This window comes from Felis catus, chromosome E2 (genome assembly GCF_018350175.1).
Source record: "Felis catus isolate Fca126 chromosome E2, F.catus_Fca126_mat1.0, whole genome shotgun sequence".
NCBI lineage: Eukaryota > Metazoa > Chordata > Mammalia > Carnivora > Felidae > Felis > Felis catus.
Genome location: NC_058382.1, coordinates 60,541,914 through 60,560,530, shown reverse-complemented (window position 1 = coordinate 60,560,530; position 18,617 = coordinate 60,541,914). Strand labels below are relative to the sequence as shown.

The 18,617-nt window shown below is 53.6% G+C and overlaps 1 protein-coding gene across 2 annotated transcripts in view; it reads right to left on the bottom strand.

The window, feature by feature from the left end:
* The window catches only part of ZC3H18 (zinc finger CCCH-type containing 18), a 58,487-nt gene that overhangs the window by 27,980 nt on the left and 11,890 nt on the right, over window positions 1–18,617 (bottom strand). Inside the window, exons 3-7 of one of the 2 annotated variants that reach the window (XM_023245970.2) lie at window positions 12,347–12,431; window positions 11,594–11,665; window positions 1,487–1,635; window positions 1,071–1,163; window positions 195–352 (exon numbers count right to left, since the gene is read on the bottom strand). In XM_023245970.2, the coding sequence (XP_023101738.2) occupies window positions 195–352; window positions 1,071–1,163; window positions 1,487–1,635; window positions 11,594–11,665; window positions 12,347–12,431 (557 nt within the window). The remainder of the gene's footprint in view (window positions 1–194; window positions 353–1,070; window positions 1,164–1,486; window positions 1,636–11,593; window positions 11,666–12,346; window positions 12,432–18,617) is intronic. The other variant, XM_023245971.2, reaches the window with a different exon arrangement.

Genomic DNA, 18,617 nt, shown 5'->3' with positions numbered 1-18,617 from the left:
GCGTTTCCTTCACGGCGCAGAAAACCCAGGAAAGCCCCTGCAGAGCTTCTGACACGATCTTGGGAAGGCCGTTCTGAGCCGAGGACGGGGAGAGGGAGGCACGGCCCCCCGAGGCCTGAGGGAAGAGCGCGAGGCTCCCGCGCCTGGGGACAGCTTCACTGTCCCTCAGAAGGGAAGGAGGGATGGCTCCTTACGCTGTCTCTCGGACATCCCTCGTGATGCGGTAATTCCAATCCCGGAAAACTTCATTTTCCTTGTCAAACTCCCGTTCGTCTTCGCCGATGGTCACCGTAAACCTTTTCTCTTCAAAATCGGGCTCCTGTTCTTTTCGAATGGTTGCTTTTTTTAAAACCTACCGTCGTAAGAAGGAAGAAGTCAACGCTAGTCGCTGTCAGGAAAGGCGGCCCCACGGCGCCCCAGCCAGGGCAGCGGGAGCGGCCGAGGGACTCCAGGCCCAGGCACACCATCTCTGCACCGGCAGGACGGGCCCGCCACGCGGTGCCACGGAGCTGGCTTGCCTTCTGGAAAGGGGTGACAGAGCCGGCCACCTCCTGAGCCAGGGAGCCCCAGATACTCGCTCGTGACGGGGCCCAAGCATGGAGAGAAAGCGGTTCCAGGGCGGCGGGGGGTGGGGGGCGGGCTCCGTGCTGAGCCAGGCAGGGGAATGGTTTCGTTTTTATCCCGTCACCTCACTGGAGAGAAAGTGAAGCGAGGGCCTGGAAAGCAGGTCTGGTGGCGACAGACCACAAGCCTGACGGCCAGGGCCACGGGACAGCCTGGAGGGAGGGCGCGGGCGGGGACAGCGGCCATCTCGGGAAGGGACGGGCCTGCACACGCACGGGTCACGGCTCCAGGAGGCCGGGGGCCGCAGCACCAGCCGGGGTGCGGTGTGACGCCACCCGAGCCGCGGGAAGACGGCACGCCTGGGCCTTGGACAGACCGACGGAGCTCTCTTAACTCTTAGGAAACCGCTCCCTCACTTCAGAGACTTCACTGAGTTTCCAGTCACTGTCTCTGAATCAAAGCAACGCTACTCGTGCTCAAGAATTTTCCTCAGGCCCTCCAGTTACCTCCTTTGCGTGCCGGAGTCCTCGTTCCCAGGCACTCTCCGTGGGGGGCTCTGGAGGGGGTGGAGGCAAAATTTCATCAACTACGGGCCCACCCTATTAAGAAACAAGAAGGGAAAAGTTGAGAAAGCAAGCAAAACTTCAAAATCTACAAAGAGACGGGAGCAAGAACACCAGCTAGAAGGTTATCGGCCGCATGCCCCTGGCACTCCAAGCCTCAGTGTGGCCCCTGACCTGCTGCCCTGAGCCTAGGGTTGCCTCCTCACAGAGACATGGAAGCATCTGGAAGGCGACCCAGTGACCGTGACGTCACAGAGGTGCCTTTTACACAAGGTGTACCGATGGGCTGTAAGCAGAAGGTTCGGAGAGCTCAGCTGTCCCGTCCGTTAGCAATGAAAGAAAGAGAGGGGTTCACGCACCCAGGGGTTGGCAGGCATCAGCGGGTGAGGTCCAAGAGGTGGGGCACCATTAGGCGGGAAAGGTTCGGCTTTGGTGATTAAGGAATAGTTGCCCTTGTCGTTGACTCCGGGGTGTATAAACCTACAGTTCATTCCCCACGTGCAGTTCCCTGTGGAGACAAAAGCCAGGTCAGAAAGGGGAGCCAATCGGAGCACACGAGGTCAGCTTCCTGCCCGCTTTGCCCACAGCGGCTCCAGGAGCGGCAGCTTCGCCGGGGGCCCGTGCGGTGCCACACAGGGCGCCCTCGCCACCCCACAGACTGTGCGAACCCGAGTCCGAACGGGCCCGGAGTCAGGCAGCGGTGGTGGCGGGGTCGGGCTCAGAGTTGGGCTGCCTGGGCTCACCCTTCACGCCTGAACCGAGCACAGCAAAGACCCCCCGCCCTGTGCCTCCACCTTCTCACACACACGCACGCGCGCGCGCGCGCGCAGGCCCCGGGCTAAGGAGCTTCCTGAGAGCAGCACTTCCTGAGTGCTCCCGAAAGGGACTGAGGTTATGCGGTGGAGGAAACGTGGCCCCTGTTCCGAAGTGACTGTGTGAGTAGTTCATTTCCCCCTAAAAATAGAAAAAGTCCGAGAGCTTCCCAATCACAGGCGACCCTGGGTTTCCTGCTCGGACGACACTGCACCCCCAGAAAGGCTCAGAGGTATGCAAGGAGGACCCTGATTTATTCAGACTCAAAAAACCCACGCATACTGAAACAGCCATCACAGAGAAGCATCGAAGGATGCTTCCAGAATTCCGCCAGTCAGTCTCCAGGTGTCTGTACCAGCTCTGGACGTCTGTGTGTCTCCCACCAAAGCCTCACATACCATTTCAGGACATTTCTGGACTTAAAAAATGTATTAACGAGAACACACATAGACAACCCTAATAATCTGGGTGCTTATAAAAAATATCTTTTAGAATTACTTGGTGACAGAACACCAATATCGTTCAAGGAAACTGCCTGATTTTCCAGAGCAGAAGGCAAGAAGCCCACGTTTCAATTTAACCAGTAAGTGAATCAGTTTTTAAAATATTAATTTTGGGGGGCACCTGGCTGGCTCAGTCAGTGGAGCATGCAACTCTTGATCTCAGGGTCATGAGTTCGAGCCCCATGTTGGGTATAAAGAGGGTGTTGAAAAATTTAAAAAATAAAATAAAAATGTAATTTTTTGAACAAGCAGTATCTACACAAGCTCAAAAATAAATACCGCGTACAATATCTAAATGATTTAAAAATGTTTTCAACAGGTTAACACGTACTTAAAATTTAAGACATCTTTTAATATATATTCACTTTTTAAAAATGTTTACTTATTTTGAGAGAGAGAAAGAGAGAGGGAGAATATCCCAAGCAGAGTTCCACACTGTCAGCACAGAGCGGGACATGGGGCTCGATCCCACAGACCGTGAGATCATGACCTGAGCGGAACTCAAGAATCAGATGCTTAACTGACAGAGCCACCCAGGCGCCCCCCGTATATTCACTCCTAAATGTGATACTCCATTTAAATGTTTCTGTTGACAAAACATAGTTTTCCTCGTACAAATTACAGAGAACTAATTGTTTGGAATTCAGAAAAAAGCTAAATTTACCTTTTAAACATCATGAATATTTTAACTTGCATTAAAACTAACGAATTGATCTGAGTTAAATGCGAAATAAAGTATGCTTAAAATTACTTCTCTGGAAATGTGAAAATGACTTTTAAAATTGTTTTTTAAAATATTTTTGAGAGAGAGCGAGCGAGCATGCATGTGTGAGCAAGCATGAGTGGGGGGAGGGGCAGAGAGAGGGGGACAGAGGGTCTGAAGCAGGCTCTTCACTGACAGCACAGAGCCTGAGGTGGATCCTCAACTCACAAACCTCGAGACCATGACATGAGCCAAAGTCAGACGTTTAACCGACCGAGCCGCCCGGGCTGCCCATTTAAAATTCTTAATTTTTTTTTTTTAATGTTTATTTTTATTTTTGAGAGAGACAGAGACAGAATGCGAGCGGGTTAGGGGCAGAGAAAGGGGGAGACACAGGATCGGAAGCAGGCTCCAGGCTCCGAGCTGTCAGCACAGAGCCCGACATGGGGCTTTAACTCACGAACCGTGAGATCGCGACCTGAGCCGAAGTCGGACGCTCAACTGACTGAGCCAGCCACCCAAGCACCCCTAAAATTCACACAGAAGTCAGAGTTTGGGAAATATTATACTACAGGGGGCTCAAAATCCCAGAGTCTCAGAGAGGTTTAAAGAAAACAGACTATGCAGTCCTGTATCTAAATAAAGAATTCCAAATGCTATCAAGTGCTCTGCCTTTTAAGCCTGTGAGAACTCACACGGCATCCTCGCTGCCATGTAGTTAGACTAACGGATCACACAGGCTTACTGCAGAACTTTCCGAGCGCAGAAAAGTATTACTATAGGTGCCAGCTTTTCTATGACTTTTTAAACCTAAAATATGTAACTGGGTGGCGGATAAATAGGTTTGTTACTCTGGGTTTCTTTCTTTCTTTCTTCTTTCTTTCTTTCTTTCTTTCTTTCTTTCTTTCTTTCTTTCTTTCTTTCTTTCTTTCTTTCTTTCTCTCTCTCTTTCTCTCTCTCTCTCTCTCTCTTTTTTGTATTTAAAATATTTCCAAAAGAAAATCAAAAACGTCTCCCATGAGCCTACTGACAAAAAAGACCTTTTACTGCTGCCACAGGCAGGGGGAGAAAAGAGGGAGAAGAGATCAGACGGGAGCACGAGGGAGAAGAGCAGCAGCGGGTGGCCCCCGAGTCTCCGGCAGGTGACAGGAGCCCGTCCTCCTGGACCCTCTGCTCCGGGGTGGGCGGAGACCCTTGCCGGCCACCAGAGGTGAAGAGAGGGCCGCTCCGGGCGGAGGCAGGGGAGGCCTACCCGCACCGCCGGGACGGGTGCCCACGGAGGGTGGTGTGGGTCGGCACGCCCACGGAAGAGGGCGGCAGAGCTGTGTGCTCCCGCTGGCCTTTTTACTCTAAGATTCTATCTTCAAGTCGCCTCTATACCCAACGTGGGACTCGAACGCAAGACCCCAAGATCAAGAGTCGCACGTTCCACCGACAGAGCCAACCACTCACTAGCCTTTTTAAGAGTGAATTTTTGTGTAGAAAAAAGCCTGGAACGAAGCACCCTGGATTGTCGGATGGTAGAAAGACTTCTATCTTTCACTGTCCTGACTCTGCCAGTATACAACGCTTTCGTAATTTAAAAAAGTATCTTGTAGGGGCGAGCCCCGCAAGAGACTCCGCGCAGGTGGCGTCGCACCTGCCTGGGACTCTCTCCCTACCCTTCTCCCACTTGCGCTCTCAAAATAAAGAAATGAACTTAAAAAAAACCCCAGCGTTTTGTTTAGGCGAAAGTATTCTCTAGAAACTGGAAGAATAAATCTTGTTTTAACCCCCCACGGCCTTCTACTTCTAAAAGAAACTTCACAAACACAGAGTTCGTGTGGACTGTGACTCTGGACGGATACACGCCGGACAATTATGGGAGGACCCTGGCCAGAAAGAAACAAGGAGAGTGGAAGCCGGGTCACGCCGTCAGGACGAGGGCATGAGTTTCTTCATGATGGTTTACACAGGGCTTTGAAGGCACCGACGACGTTTTAGTTCTTAACTGAAAAGCAAGTGTATGAAACCAAAGTAACATATACACAAAACATATGCAAACACTCTGAAAGTTAGCGCCACCTCCAGGCCTCCAGGGCCTCCTACCAGAGCCAGTCACCAATTTACTGGGGGAGGATCGACCAACCAATCAATCCACGGTGTAGCCGTCCCCACTTTTTCCTGGTCATTTATACACTTGGGGTTGAGCCTTGCTTTTTTTTCCCCCGAATAACAGATCTACAAAGAAGGAACCTGCGTGTTCAATCCCACCAAACCCACGATCGGCGAAACAGACACAAATCTGCAGAAATCAAAGAAACTAAACCCCGAGACGAGAGGAAACCAAAGCCACGTCTCCCAGGGCAGGGCCCTGCTGGCCACAACCACACACCTGACTGAGGAGGAACCCACTTCTCCCGCAGTGTGAAATGTCCGAAGACAGCATCGTGTCTGTGGGCACACGTGTGAGCGTGTATGTGTGGTGGGCCCAGAAACACAAGCGGATTTTTAAATTTCTGACTGTCAGTCTGACCGGTGTCAGTACAAGGCAGCGCTGGTATCATTTCTAGAGGCCGCGCTCACTGTATCTGCAAAGTGTCCTGCTACTTTGTTATTTCTGAGTAAGACAGCGGCCTTAGTCACTGGTCCCATTTCCTGTTAGCCTGAATAACTCAGAATAGAAAATAAACACAGGGATCACAAGGACAGAGAAGTTTAAAGTGCTTCATGGTTTTAAAAAAATGCCACTGAAAGGGGCGCCTGGGTGGCTCGGTCAGTTGAGGGTCCGACTTCAGCTCAGGTCATGATCTCATACTCTGTGAGTTTGAGCCCCGCGTCAGGCTCTGTGCTGACAGCTCAGAGCTTGGAGCCTGCTTCAGATTCTGTATCTCCCCCTCTCTCTGCCCCTCCCCTGCTCATACTCTGTCTCTGTCTCAAAAATAAATAAAAAACATTAAAGAAAAAAAACCTCTATTTCAAAAACACTGCTATGAGCGTTACTTTTCTTTCTGCAAACCTCTTTTTTATGTTAGTTTATTTTGAAAGAGAGAGAGAGAGAGAGAGAGACAGGGGAAGGGAGGGAGGAAGGGACGGAAGAGGGGTGGAGGGAAGGGAGACAGAGGATCCCCAACAGGCTTCATGCCGTCAGCATACAGTCCGACTCGGGGCGCCGACTCCGAGCTGTGAGATCCCAACGGGAGCTGAAATCAAGAGTCGGAAGCCTGACCGACAGAGACTCTCAGGCGCCGACTCCGAGCTGAGATCCCAACGGGAGCTGAAATCAAGAGTCGGAAGCCTGACCGACAGAGCCTCTCAGGCGCCCTCCTTTTCACAGACCGCTTGAATCCTGCCGTTAAACGGAAGGCAGCCCGTCCCCCGTCGGCTTCTGTGTTCACCCTGTCATGCGGTGTCGCTGCCGTTGGAGCAGGCGAAGAAAACGCAGCCTCGGGGGGCGATGCAGCCGGATGAGGGAGGGGACTCAGCAGGCTTTGAAGAACCCCTCGCGCCCTCGACACTACACCGACCCGGTCCGGCGAAGGCTTCTGGCCGCCAGCCGCCGTGCGGGGGTCCGTCCGTCACCCTCTCGCCGAGCACTTCCAACTGTTGTGCTCGCGCCCACCGGTCTATCTCGACCTGTGAGCGGACCTTCTGCCCAGAAGGGAGTCGGTGACATCGCGCAACGGTCGATAAACGCCGCGGCTGGAGGTTCGGGCTCTCCCAAACTCTGATCTCCACTCGAGAGCCCGGGAGCCCAAACCTCATTATCAGCGACGGACGCCGTCAGCCGCTGTCCGGGGAGCGCCAGGCTCTGCTCATTTCCGGGCCACCGTGGCCGGTGCCCGCGGGGACGCCGGCTGGCCCAGCCCACGGCGCGAACCTCGCGCGCCCTCCCTGGGGATGACGTCCGCGCCTCACTGCGGCAGAGGGGCTCCGTGAGTACTTCCCAGATCGTCTCGCCGAATGTGCGAAAGACCAGCGCTGAAGGCTGCGGGTCTTCCGGGGTGATGGAGACGTTCCCGGACTGGACTGTGCGACAGCCACACAACTTGGTAAATTAAAAAAAAAAAAAAACCCACTGAATTGCATGCTTAGAACAGGCAAATTTTCTGGCACGGAAATTAAGGTTTTTTTTCTCTTTTTTTTTTTTAAAGACCTGTACTTGAGCGTAAAAGAATTCTCACTGCTCTCTCACAGACACCATTACATGAAATTGCTATTGTCACTCCGAGTGCACGGGGCCAGCACCTGACTGCTGGTAATCTCAGCATCACAAAAGTCGTTTTGACCTGGAAGAGAGTCTGAACAAATGCTAGGGGTTCACAGGTCGCAGTTTAAGGCCTGCTGCTTTAAACATAACGGAGAGGGGTGCCTGGGTGGCTCGGCTGGTTAAGCATTTGACTTTGGCTCAGGTCATGATCTCGCAGTCCGTGGCTTCGAGCCCCGTGTCGGGCTCTGTGCTGACAGCTGGGAGCCTGGAGCCTGCTTCGGATTCGGTGTCTCTCTGCCCCTCCCCGGCTCATGCTCTGTCTCACTCTCTCAAGAATAACTAACATTAAAAAAAAAAATTAAACATAAAGGAGAATGCCGAGATTCCAAAGTGGGCGACAGACACCCGTCCCAGGAGGGGATCCTCTTTGAACGGCCGACAAGCACACGAAGAGATGCTCACGTCGCCCGGGACCGTGGGAATGGAAATCGGAAGCACACCCACTGGGATGCTCGCTCCCAAAGAGTCAGAAAACACCAAGCGTAGGGGAGGAGGACGTGGCTGTCGGGAGCACAACGTGGCGGGGCTGCGCCAAAACACAAAACACAGCGAGGAGGCGCCTCAAGAAACGGAAACTAAAGCCACCGCACGACCCGGCAAGTCTACCGTACACACCCCCAGAATTTCAAAGCGGGGTCTCGAAGAAACATCTGCACCGCTCACAGCAGCCGGAAGATGAAAGAACCCCGGTCCGCTGTTGGACGAGTAGGTGCACACGCAGCGGAGGACGAACCTTGGGAAGAAAGGAGATTCTGACACGCGCTAAAACACAGGGGGGCCTCGAGGACGCTGCCACGCGAGGTAAGACAGTCACATAAAGACAACCATCGCACCGTTCTACTGATATGGGGCACCGGAAGGAGTCACGTTCACAGACGGTAGGAGGGTGGTCGCCAGGGCTGGGGGAGGGAGGAATGGGAGGTTGTTGTTTAATGGCTACAGAGTTTCCCTCGTACAAGATGAAGAATTTCAGAGATGATGGTGGCGATGGCCCCGATGTGAATGTACGCAACACCACAGAACCCCACACTTAAAAAGAGTTGCGATGGAGGGGCCCCTGGGGGGCTCTGTCGGCTGAGCGTCCGACTTCGCCTCAGGTCGTGATCTCACGGTTCATGAGTTCGAGCCCCGTATCGGGCTCTGTGCTGACAGCTGGGAGCCTGGGGCCTGCTTCGGATTCTGTGTCTCCCTCTCTCTGCCCCTCCCCCACTCAGGCTCTGTCTCTGCCTTTCTCAAAAAAAAAAAATTTAAAAAGTTTAAATAGTTACAGGGGCGCCTGGGTGGTTCAGTCAGTTGAGCACCCGACTTCACCTCAGGTCATGATCTCATACTCTGTGGGTTCGAGCTCCACATCGGGCTCCGTGCTGACAGCTCACAGCCTGGAGCCCGCTTCAGATTCTGTGCCTCCCCCTCTCTCTGCCCCTCCCCTTGCTCATGCTTTGTCTCAAAAAAAAAATAAATAAATAAAAATAAGAATAAAAATAGTTACAATGGTAAATTTCACGAGGTGCATTTTATCAAATTGTGGGGGGGCGGGGGGAGGGGGGCAGGGAAGAAAGGGAGAGGGAGAAAGAACAGGAAGGAGCAGAGACCAGGAGGCCTATCCCACAGAATGGGCTGGGCGCTATTGATAGCTGGCCCAATCAGAAACCCAACGTAGGACATAGTTTCAAGAAAACGTTATTTCCATCACTGTAGGGGGAGCTTCCCATCTCGATGACTTAACATAAATACACCAGAGGTAAAAACATATCGTAAACAAAGTACTGGTGCTTAAAGACGTTTCAACCTATGTTCCTGTGTTTTCTTGCCAATGGTCACAAATATCAATGTACCCATTTGGGCAACGAATGATTAATCTGGGGGTATCTTTTAATAGAACTATAACTAACAAACTTTCTCAGGAAGAAACCTCAAATTAAGATATAACTTACATGCCGTGTAATGTCCCAATCTAAAGCGAACAATTTCGCGGGTTTCAGCACATACGCGCAAGGCTGTCCAACCATCATCCTAGAAGGAAACCCTGCCCTCATTAGCCACCCCCCCCACTGCCCGTAGCCACTCCCCCTCCCTCCGGGCTCCTCAGTTTAGACAAGGGCTAATCCAGTTCCTGCCTCTGTGGATTATCCTGGACAGTTTGCACACGAGGAGGCCTTTTGCGTCGGGCATCTTTCGCTCAGCATGACGTCCTCACAGTTCACCCGTGCTGTGGTCCCAGTACTCCACTCTTCTTGTGGCCGAGTAATATTCCACCGTACAGACAGACCACGCTGTCTGACCATTTATGAGCCGACAGACACGGGCGCTGTGTGCACTCGTGGGCTGTTTCGAACACTGCTATTACGACCATTTGTGCACAAGTTTTTGGGTGGACGTACGTTTTCATCTCTCTCGGGTGGAGATCTAGAAGCAGAATCGATGGGGTCACGTATGGTCCTACACGCTCGTGTCCTCAGGAGCCGCCAGACTGTCTTACAGCAGCTGCACCAGGTCACGTCCCCACCAGCAGGGTGTGAAGGTCCCCTTTCTCCCCATCTTCGTCAAACGCGACAAACTCTGTTTTATTTCTAAAGTGACTTCTCCTGCTCCTGAAGGGAACTTACACGATTTGTCTCAATGGAACACCAAGCTTATAAAATTGCAGGTAAGCAAAAACATTTTCACCCAAAAACTTGCTCAAAAAAAAAAAAAAAAAAAAAGGGAGAGATGTGTTTTGGCATGCCCAAAGAATCAACCGTTTCTTCCTATGCTGTATCCCACTACTCCGCAGAGTCACTCAACAATCCAGGGGGAAAGGTAAATGTATACTCAAAAACCGAGGCTGAGACAAGTTACTGACTCTGCCCAGCCAAGTTGCCGAGAAGGCCGGGTGCCACTGGCCTCAGATTTCTCTGCAGAGAACCCTGCCACTGGCCTTGGGCTCTGAAACCCAAGCTGAGCATTCTGGAGGGACCTCCCTCCCACTGACACGTGGCCCTGGAGTCATCTGCGGAGACGGTGCCCTGTGCGTGCCACGAGGTACCTCCGAGGATGCTCATCCGCGGTCCCAACACGGGACCAACTCCGTCGGTCCGCGTGCTTCTGTCGCTAAACTCCGGAAACGACCTCAGGGCTGTGACCCCCGGGAGCACCTGGACCGGAGCCTCCGAGGCGCGGACGGACGGTGCCGCCTCCTGCCGTGGAAGCCCGCGGCTAGTCCCGACGGGCTGGCCAGGCTTCTGAACGATTCCACAGCCGTGCCAACCGGAAATGACTGCGTTCGCATCTACGTACGTGCGTAAGTGCATCTCCCCGTGAGGAGTTTCGGCGGGCTGACACCATTTACTCCCACGTAATTATGGAAAAGAAGTCTTCTCCTCAAAATTTTCTGAAATATTGATTTTTCAAATACTAAAGTTTGTAAAGAACTGTTAAGAATTTACTTTCTAAAACATACCACACACTCATCTTTGTCCTTAGGGTGACTATGCTGTCCACGAGACAACCGCCAGCCACCCTCCTGAGGACAGAGCACGTGCTGTGCAAAGGACCCATCACGGGCATGTCTAACTCACGAGTCCAAGTATCTCCACTTGGCAGAAACAACACGCATGTGGGGCGCCTGGGGGGGCTCAGTCGGTTAAACGTCTGACTCGACTTCGGCTCAGGTCATAATCTCGCGGTTCGTGAGTCTGAGCCCTGAGTGCCGCGCTGGGCTCCGTGATGACAGTTCAGAGCCTGCTCGGGCTTCTCTCTCTCCCCCTCGCTCTGCCCCTCCCCGACCTGCTCTCTCTCTCTCTCTCTCTCTCTCTCTCAAAATCAAGAAACTTAAACAAAACAAAACTGTGCAGGTAAATGGCACAGGCTAGGAGCCCGTACCTTGAGGAGTGAGCTGACCCAGGCCCCAAGCACCCTCTGCGTCATGTCACTGAGGTCTAGGCAGAGGGTCCTCCGAGGACCAGTCAAGTGCAGAGCCTGTCCTCTCGGCAAGATGGGACTCCACCGTGCCCCTCCTGTCCCACCCCCCACCACTGCCCCCCGCGGTCCGCAAAGGTCCCGGGAGCCTCATCGAGCGCCACTAAGAACTGGGATCCACAAGCGCTCTCTGCCCCTCAGAGCCTCCCCCTTCCTTCTTCTGGCTTCACATCAGTATTCTGGATCCAGGAGAAGGAAGTCTGGCCTCTGGAGCAGAGAGGGAAAAGCGTATACTCTGTACCTTTAACCTGGCCTCTGAGTGGTATGGGATGTGATATTGGTGGGAGAGGAGTGGACAGTGCTGTCCCAACATCTGGAAAAGAAGTACAGGAAGCTCTTGTGAAATTCGGAGCAGACGCGCGGGCCGGGCCAGGGAGCGGGGCGCCCAGGGCCAGCGAGGCTGAGACAAAGACAGACGCCTTCCCACCTGTCCAAGGAGAAGGCGGAGTGACCAGGAATAGGCCCCAACTACCGCCGCGTGGCCGCGAGACCCTTACGGACCGGGGTTCTCGCTGCCGTTCCAGGTCACCCGTGGCGTTAGTCTGCGACCTGTCACAGCCACGTGGCTGGCACCACTCACCTTCCAGGAGGGAGCGACCTTGCTGCACTCAGAGGCTATCTCTTTGCTATTTGGACATCCATTCCAAATGAAGGATGTACTTGGATACGTTTACAAACAAGCAGCAACTGTCCGTACAGAGGTAGGGCCCCTGGTGCCCGGGGCGTCTGCCTTAGGACAAGGACTCCTCGTAAACAGGGTGGTCACAGCTCTGCTGTCACAGAGGGCCTGGAGCCACAAAGTGGAAACGGCCAGGCTGGCCCCTCCAAGTCAGTCAAAGGAGGCAAGGACCAGCAAAGGACGGTGCCACCCTGCCACGGTCACGGTCTGGCCCCAAGAACAGCCCTGCACAGGCTTCCGGGCACTGGGCGGGGCTGAGCCACCACCACAGTCCCAGGAAAAGCCAAGACCACACAAGGCCCCACAGACAATTACCTTTCATGAAGAATCGGCAGGTGGGACGCGGCCTCACCTTCCTGTCACTGGGGTCCTTTACTTCGCCCTCCTCCAGATCGTCATCCTGAAACAGAGGACAACGGGACTTAAAAGGCAATCACCTTAACGAGAGAGGGGAGGTGGAGGGTGTCCACCAACAGGCACGGCTTCCCCAGACCAGAAAGGGTATTTTCACGAGACTGGTGTCTCGGCCACTTGGCAATTCAGGTCAGTTTTCCAAACCTCGATGGGGATACGCCAGAGCTCGTCTACAAGGTCGAGGCGTGACACAAAACACCAAGTAAAAACGCTCCGTGAAGTACGTAATGCTCAGTACAAAGCAGGCTTCTCTGTTTTCCCTCCGGCAGCAATGCTGGGCAGAAAACGGTGACACTTCACACTTTTAGAACTTTGTGCATTTAAACGGTATTTATAAGCCAAAATATTTTGTTCTTAAAACTCAAAACCAACGTCCTCTAGTTTAAGAGTCTAGGGGTGGGGAGGAGGGAGGTCAGGCTCAGACCCAGAACCTTGCCTTCTCAGGCCAGAGCTCCTAACCTTGGCTCCCAAGCTTTGGTGTAATGTGGGAGCTTTACAAACACCAAAGCCTGGGTGGGTTTCACCCCCAGGAATTCCAAAGAACAGCCATGACCCGGACTACTGCTCTGAGCCCCGTCCAGCCTCCGCTATCCCAGGGCCTCGGTCACCACGGACCTGCAGACACTCCCCTGTGCCCCTCAGTTGAGACGCCATCCCCAGGGGTCACCCCCAGCCCCAAAGCGGGTATGCAGGTGCCCTGCTGACATCTTTGCTGGGAGGTCCAGGATGGAGCTCCTCACTGCCCCCCTGTCCTGGCCTGTCCTAGCCTGTCCTGGCCTGTCCTACCTGTGCTGGCCCGACCTAGCCAATCCTAGCCTGTCTTGGCCCGTCCTAGCCTGTCCTACCTGTCCTGGCCTGTCCTGGCCCACCCTAGCCTGTCCTGGCCCATCCTACCCTGTCCTGGCCCATCCCAGCCAGTCCTAACCTGTCCTCGCCCGACCTAGCCCTTCCTACCCTGTCCAGGATGCTCTAGGACAGTCAACCCAGGGGGTCACACAGGGCAGGGCATGGGGATCACCAAAGCGTCTCCCCCCTCGTCCAAAGTGCCGCCTGGTCTGGGAGCCACTTCCCCACTGGTGCCCCGCTCCCTCCCAACTCCCCACGGGCCCTCCTGGCAGTGACCTTTCAGAAGCCAGCCCGCATTCTTCTTTCTTCTCCACCGACACTAACACGCGACTCACCTCATTTTCAGACGGTGGATGAGTCTCCTGCCTCAGGACCTCCCACCCCGGCTCCTTTCACCACAGGTCCTCACAGCATGGGTCACGGCTGCCACGGTCCCGCCTGACTGAACAGGGGTTCAGACCAGGCAGGACTGTGACACCGGTCCAAGCACAGTGTTGGGCTTATAGCAAATGGTCAGCAAACATTTGTTGAATGAAAAATACTAAGGTCAAACCCTGGATTCAGGATGGCTTATCTTTAAAGCGTAAATATGGTATAACTTCTGCCTGAAAAATATTTACTTATTAAAAAAGCACTTTATGGGGCACCTGGGTGGCTCAGTCGGTTATGCATCTGACTGTTGATGTTGGCTCGGGCTGCGATCTCACGGTCGTGGGATCAAGCCCTGCGTTGGGCTCTGTGCTGACAGTGCAGAGCCTGCTTGGGATTCTCTCTCTCTGCCCCTCCCCCACTCGCTCAAAACAAACGTTAAAAACAATAAAAATAAAAAAGCATTTTATAGTGAAAAGAACAAATGCCTGAAAGTTATATCCCTTAAGAGCCAACAGAATAATTTCTTTCTTTTAAAAGATTAAATAATTGGGGCGCCTGGGTGGCGCAGTCGGTTAAGCGGCCGACTTCGGCTCAGGTCATGATCTCTCGGTCCGTGAGTTTGAGACCCGCGTCGGGCTCTGGGCTGACAGCTCAGAGCCTGGAGCCTGCTTAAGATTCTGTGTCTCCCTCTCTCTGCCCCTCCCCTGCTCGCGACCTGTCTTTCTCCGTCTCTCTCTCTCTCTCCCAAAAATAAATGTTTAAAAATTAGATAAATAAAAGATTAAATAATTTATTCAAGAATTTTTTTTAGACCTCCAGAACATATTCACATTCTAAGTGGAAGTCCATACCCTTCAAGCACCACCTCCCCACGTCCAACCGCAGGAGGATTTCCTAGGTCTCAGAGATGTGTTTGCTTCCTGCGGCATGATGGGACACTTCTCTCCTCTCGTCCTTTAGAATCTTTTTTTTTTTTTTAAGATGATTCCCCATTTATTTTTGAGGAGGCGGGGCACAGAAGGGGAGAAAGAAAGGGTATCCCAAGCGGGCTCCACACGGTCAGCACGGAGCCCAACGCGGGACTTGATCCCACTAAGCACGAACCTCGAGATCACCACCTGAGTGGAAATCAAGTCAGGTGCTCAAGGACTGAGCCCCCTGGTGCCCCGGGCACCTTCTCTTTACAACTGCTCTCACGCCGATGGCTGCTAGACTAACACCTCAGGTGCTATTTGCTCAAATCGAGGGCAGATTCTTCTTTCTCATTAGGATAACAAAACTCTTCTGAAAGGTTACACCCCATTCAAGTCCTCCTGCTTTACTTGGAAATCGAGGCCCAGGGGTTGAGCTGAGGAGCCCAGGAGGTGGCCCTGCATGGGTCAGGGCTCCCAGTAAGCGCACTGGATCAGATTTAAAGAGGTATTTCTGCAAAGCTGCTACTTTCAATACTTGCCGGGGCAGGGAGGAGACCGGCCCGCCCATCTTAAGACTGGCGAGCGGTCACGTGAGCTGTGTTCCGTGCGGCTGCCAAGAAGGCTCAGGGCTAAGAACGCTCGAACCACACGTGAGGCGCGCACGACGCAACGTCGACCCAAAGAACACAAGACGGCATCTACCCACTGGCTGCCGCCGTCTAGTCCCCACCCCCACTAGGAAGGAGACAGAGGGCTTCCCTGTCATGTGCCGGACGTATGGTCTCTTCTCTAATTATAAAACAAACAAGAACGATGAATAGACCACTCAGCGACATAATACCGTCAATTTTTTTCTTTTTTAAGTTTATTTACTTATTTTGAGAGAGAAAGAGTGGGCGAGGGGCAGAGAGAGAGAGAGAGAGAGAGAGAGAGAGAGAGAGAGAAAATATCCCAAGCAGGCTCCAAGCTGTCAGCACAGAGCCTGACGTAGGGCCCGAACTCACAAACTGTGAGATCATGACCTGAGCTGAAATCAAGAGCCAGACGCTCAACCAACAGAGCCACCCAGGCACCCCAACAGCTGAAATTTCAACTAACCATTCGTTTATTCAGTACGATGGCTTTTCAAGTGATGGTTAATTAAAATGACTTCAACTGTGCAGCCTCATGCAAACACAGGTCAGGAACGACGTCTCTACAGCCAAATCCACACCACTCAGTCGTCTGCGGCTGTCACATCATGTGTGTCTTTCAGACCTCCTGGTCACAGGGCCACAAGCTGACACAGCGGAGAGCAGAGGACAAGGAGAGGCCCTAGGGGTCCGGGGTGCACCTGCTGGGTGCACACCTGGGACACCACCTGTGAGGCTCTCGGCGACCCCCACCCGGGACAGACTAACAGCCCCACGTGGAACTCAGGGGGTGGGCAAGGTTCTCTGGAGTTTTCAGAACCGAGGGACACCAGGCTGCTCGTGTTTCCTTACCAGTGCCCCCACTCAGGGAAACACACACACACACAGGGCACGCCGCACTTTACCGGCGTTACAAAATAGGACTGCGGGGGGAGACTGGACTTGAATCCTGGCAGTGTGACCACGGACACAGGCCCCACTCGAGCCGGACTGTCTGTCCTCCGGCAGAACAGGCTGCTCCGTGCCAGGCGCTGCGCTCACGGTGCTCCGTGTGGTGCCTCACAGAAAACCTGAGCAGCGAGCGCTCAACGAGTGGCCATGATTTTAGCGGAAAACTACCTCGGAGGCGATATGCCAAATATGACCACGTACGGGCCGCCTGGGGGGCTCAGGTGGGTAAGTACGCGACTTCGGCGCAGGTCACGATCCCTGGTTCCTGAGCCCGAGCCCCGCGTCGGGCTCTGTGCTGACAGCTGGGAGCCCGAGCCTGCTTTGGATTCTGTGTCTCCTCCTCTCTCTGCCCCTCCCCTGCTTGTACTCTCTCTCTCAAAAATAAACATTAAAAAAATTAAAGAAAAGACTTTCGTCTAAGAAAAAGAATAAACATCAAAAAAACCCCTGACCGTGTCGACAACGGTAGCACAGTTTGACATCTCTGTGCAGGTCTTTATCTTGCTTTAATAAAAACAAAACAGAACAACAAACCAATGCCTGCATATTATCTACACAAGAAGCCACTTCCGTCACAGCGGCCCCGGCACTAAGGCAGGTGAGTGGGCACCACGTGACGGCACCACGGGAAGGGGGGGCGGGCACGGACACCGTGCCAGAGGTGCTGCATCTGTAAAATGGGGGTGACAATCCTGGTCTATGACCCCTTAGCCAGCACCCCTGGGGCCAGATGTGGTCTAGGAATTCAGAAGCGTTTTGGTTTTAGAAGGCGATGTAGCAGGGGTCAGAACAGCACCCCGGAATGGATGCGGTCATCCTTCTGTGGGGGGGGGGGGTGCACGACCAGCCACACAAGGAGTAAACACAGGATCACAAACAGCCTCGCATCGTGTCGGGCAAGGTCTGCCACCAGATGAGCGAGGAAACCTGTCCACTCTCAGAGCTCCCGGACTCCCCGGCTCAGGGTAAGGACTGTGGCCCGCACTCTCTCTGTGCCTGATCTGGTGTGGACTCTCCTCAAATGCGGGGCAGGCAGCTGCTTCCTGGGCTTCTGCGAGGCCACGCAGCAGAGGAGAGCGGGGCCCCTGCAGAGTGAAAACCCTGAGCCACCAGAGGGAGACCTTTCGTAGGAGATACTATGTATCTAGATATAAAAGGAACAGGTAGATTTAAACGGGAGAAAATATAAAATACCACCCGCCAAGAAAACGTTTCAAAGGATTTTTGTACGTGTGGGGGCCCGAGAGGAGCGCCGTGGACTGTCCACTGGGGACGGGACATGGCTGCTGTCCCGAGGTCTGAAAGGCCACACTGCCAGTGTGAGAGCGATCGACAAAAGCAGGTTTGGAACAAAACGCATAGCCCACCCTTTTCCACATGGATGACACCAAATTCTATTAACCAAATGGCAGGTAAGATACAAACCCAGAACCAAATACATGAGTAGAAGGAAGGACGGACACACCCGAGAGGGGAGGACTGGCCGGGAAAGGCAAATTGAAGACCCACAAATCTGAGTGCTCCTCGAACCCTGATGGAAGGAATGGTCACGGCCAGACTCGGCAGGTGCAGGAGGAAGGAACCTCACACAGAGGGGTCCATTTCTGCGGGCTCTTTTGAGAGACGCCCAGGCAGAGACAGAGCCACAGGTAGGGCCGGGGTTAAGTGTGGCTTCCAGAGCAAGTAAGAGACTGCTGATTCAATACGAAATAAGGCTCCCCAGGGACTGGCCATCGGGGACCCTCAGCCTCCACTCCACAAACAAGCCAGGGTGCCCATGTGCAAAATCCCACCCCTACCACAAGAGCAAAGCAGCATTTCCAGAAACATAACTGCTTCTGAAAGGTATTTTGGGAGCACACCAAACACATATAAAGGTAATTCAAGATCTTGGGCACAAATTGTGTGGTTTAGGCAAAAGAAGTTTACGGGCTTACTCCTCCGCGTATCAAGTCACGAGTCCCAGTGACTGGACATCTAAGAGAGGAGAAAAGGCAGGACAAGGCATCGCGAAGACAAGAAAAGCACTTGGCTTGTAGACTCTCCCACTCAGCTGTTCTGGCAATTCGAGGCCAGGAGGGCTGCAGGGAGGAGGTGGCAGGTGTGCGGGAGGGGCCTCTGGACAGGGAGCCTGCCGGGTACGGGGACCCTTAGGGGTGACGGCGAATGCAGATTCTCGAGGTAGGAGCCAAACCACGCATCTCCCGCTCACAAAACATCCAGGTGGTCCACGTGTGATACGAGAGGGCTTGTACGCAGTGGGGAAAAACACCCCTCTGGGACGGACGCTTTCCGTGAGGCCAGAGGCGACTTTGCAAGGGTTGACTAAAGGGGACCAAGCCAAAGGACCAGCGAAGGCAGGCTGTTTCCAGACCCAAGCGCGTACCTCTGGTTGCCCCTCCGTCAGAGACCCGGGCCCGGGAGAAGGAGGGGATACGGCACAGGAACGCCCGTGCG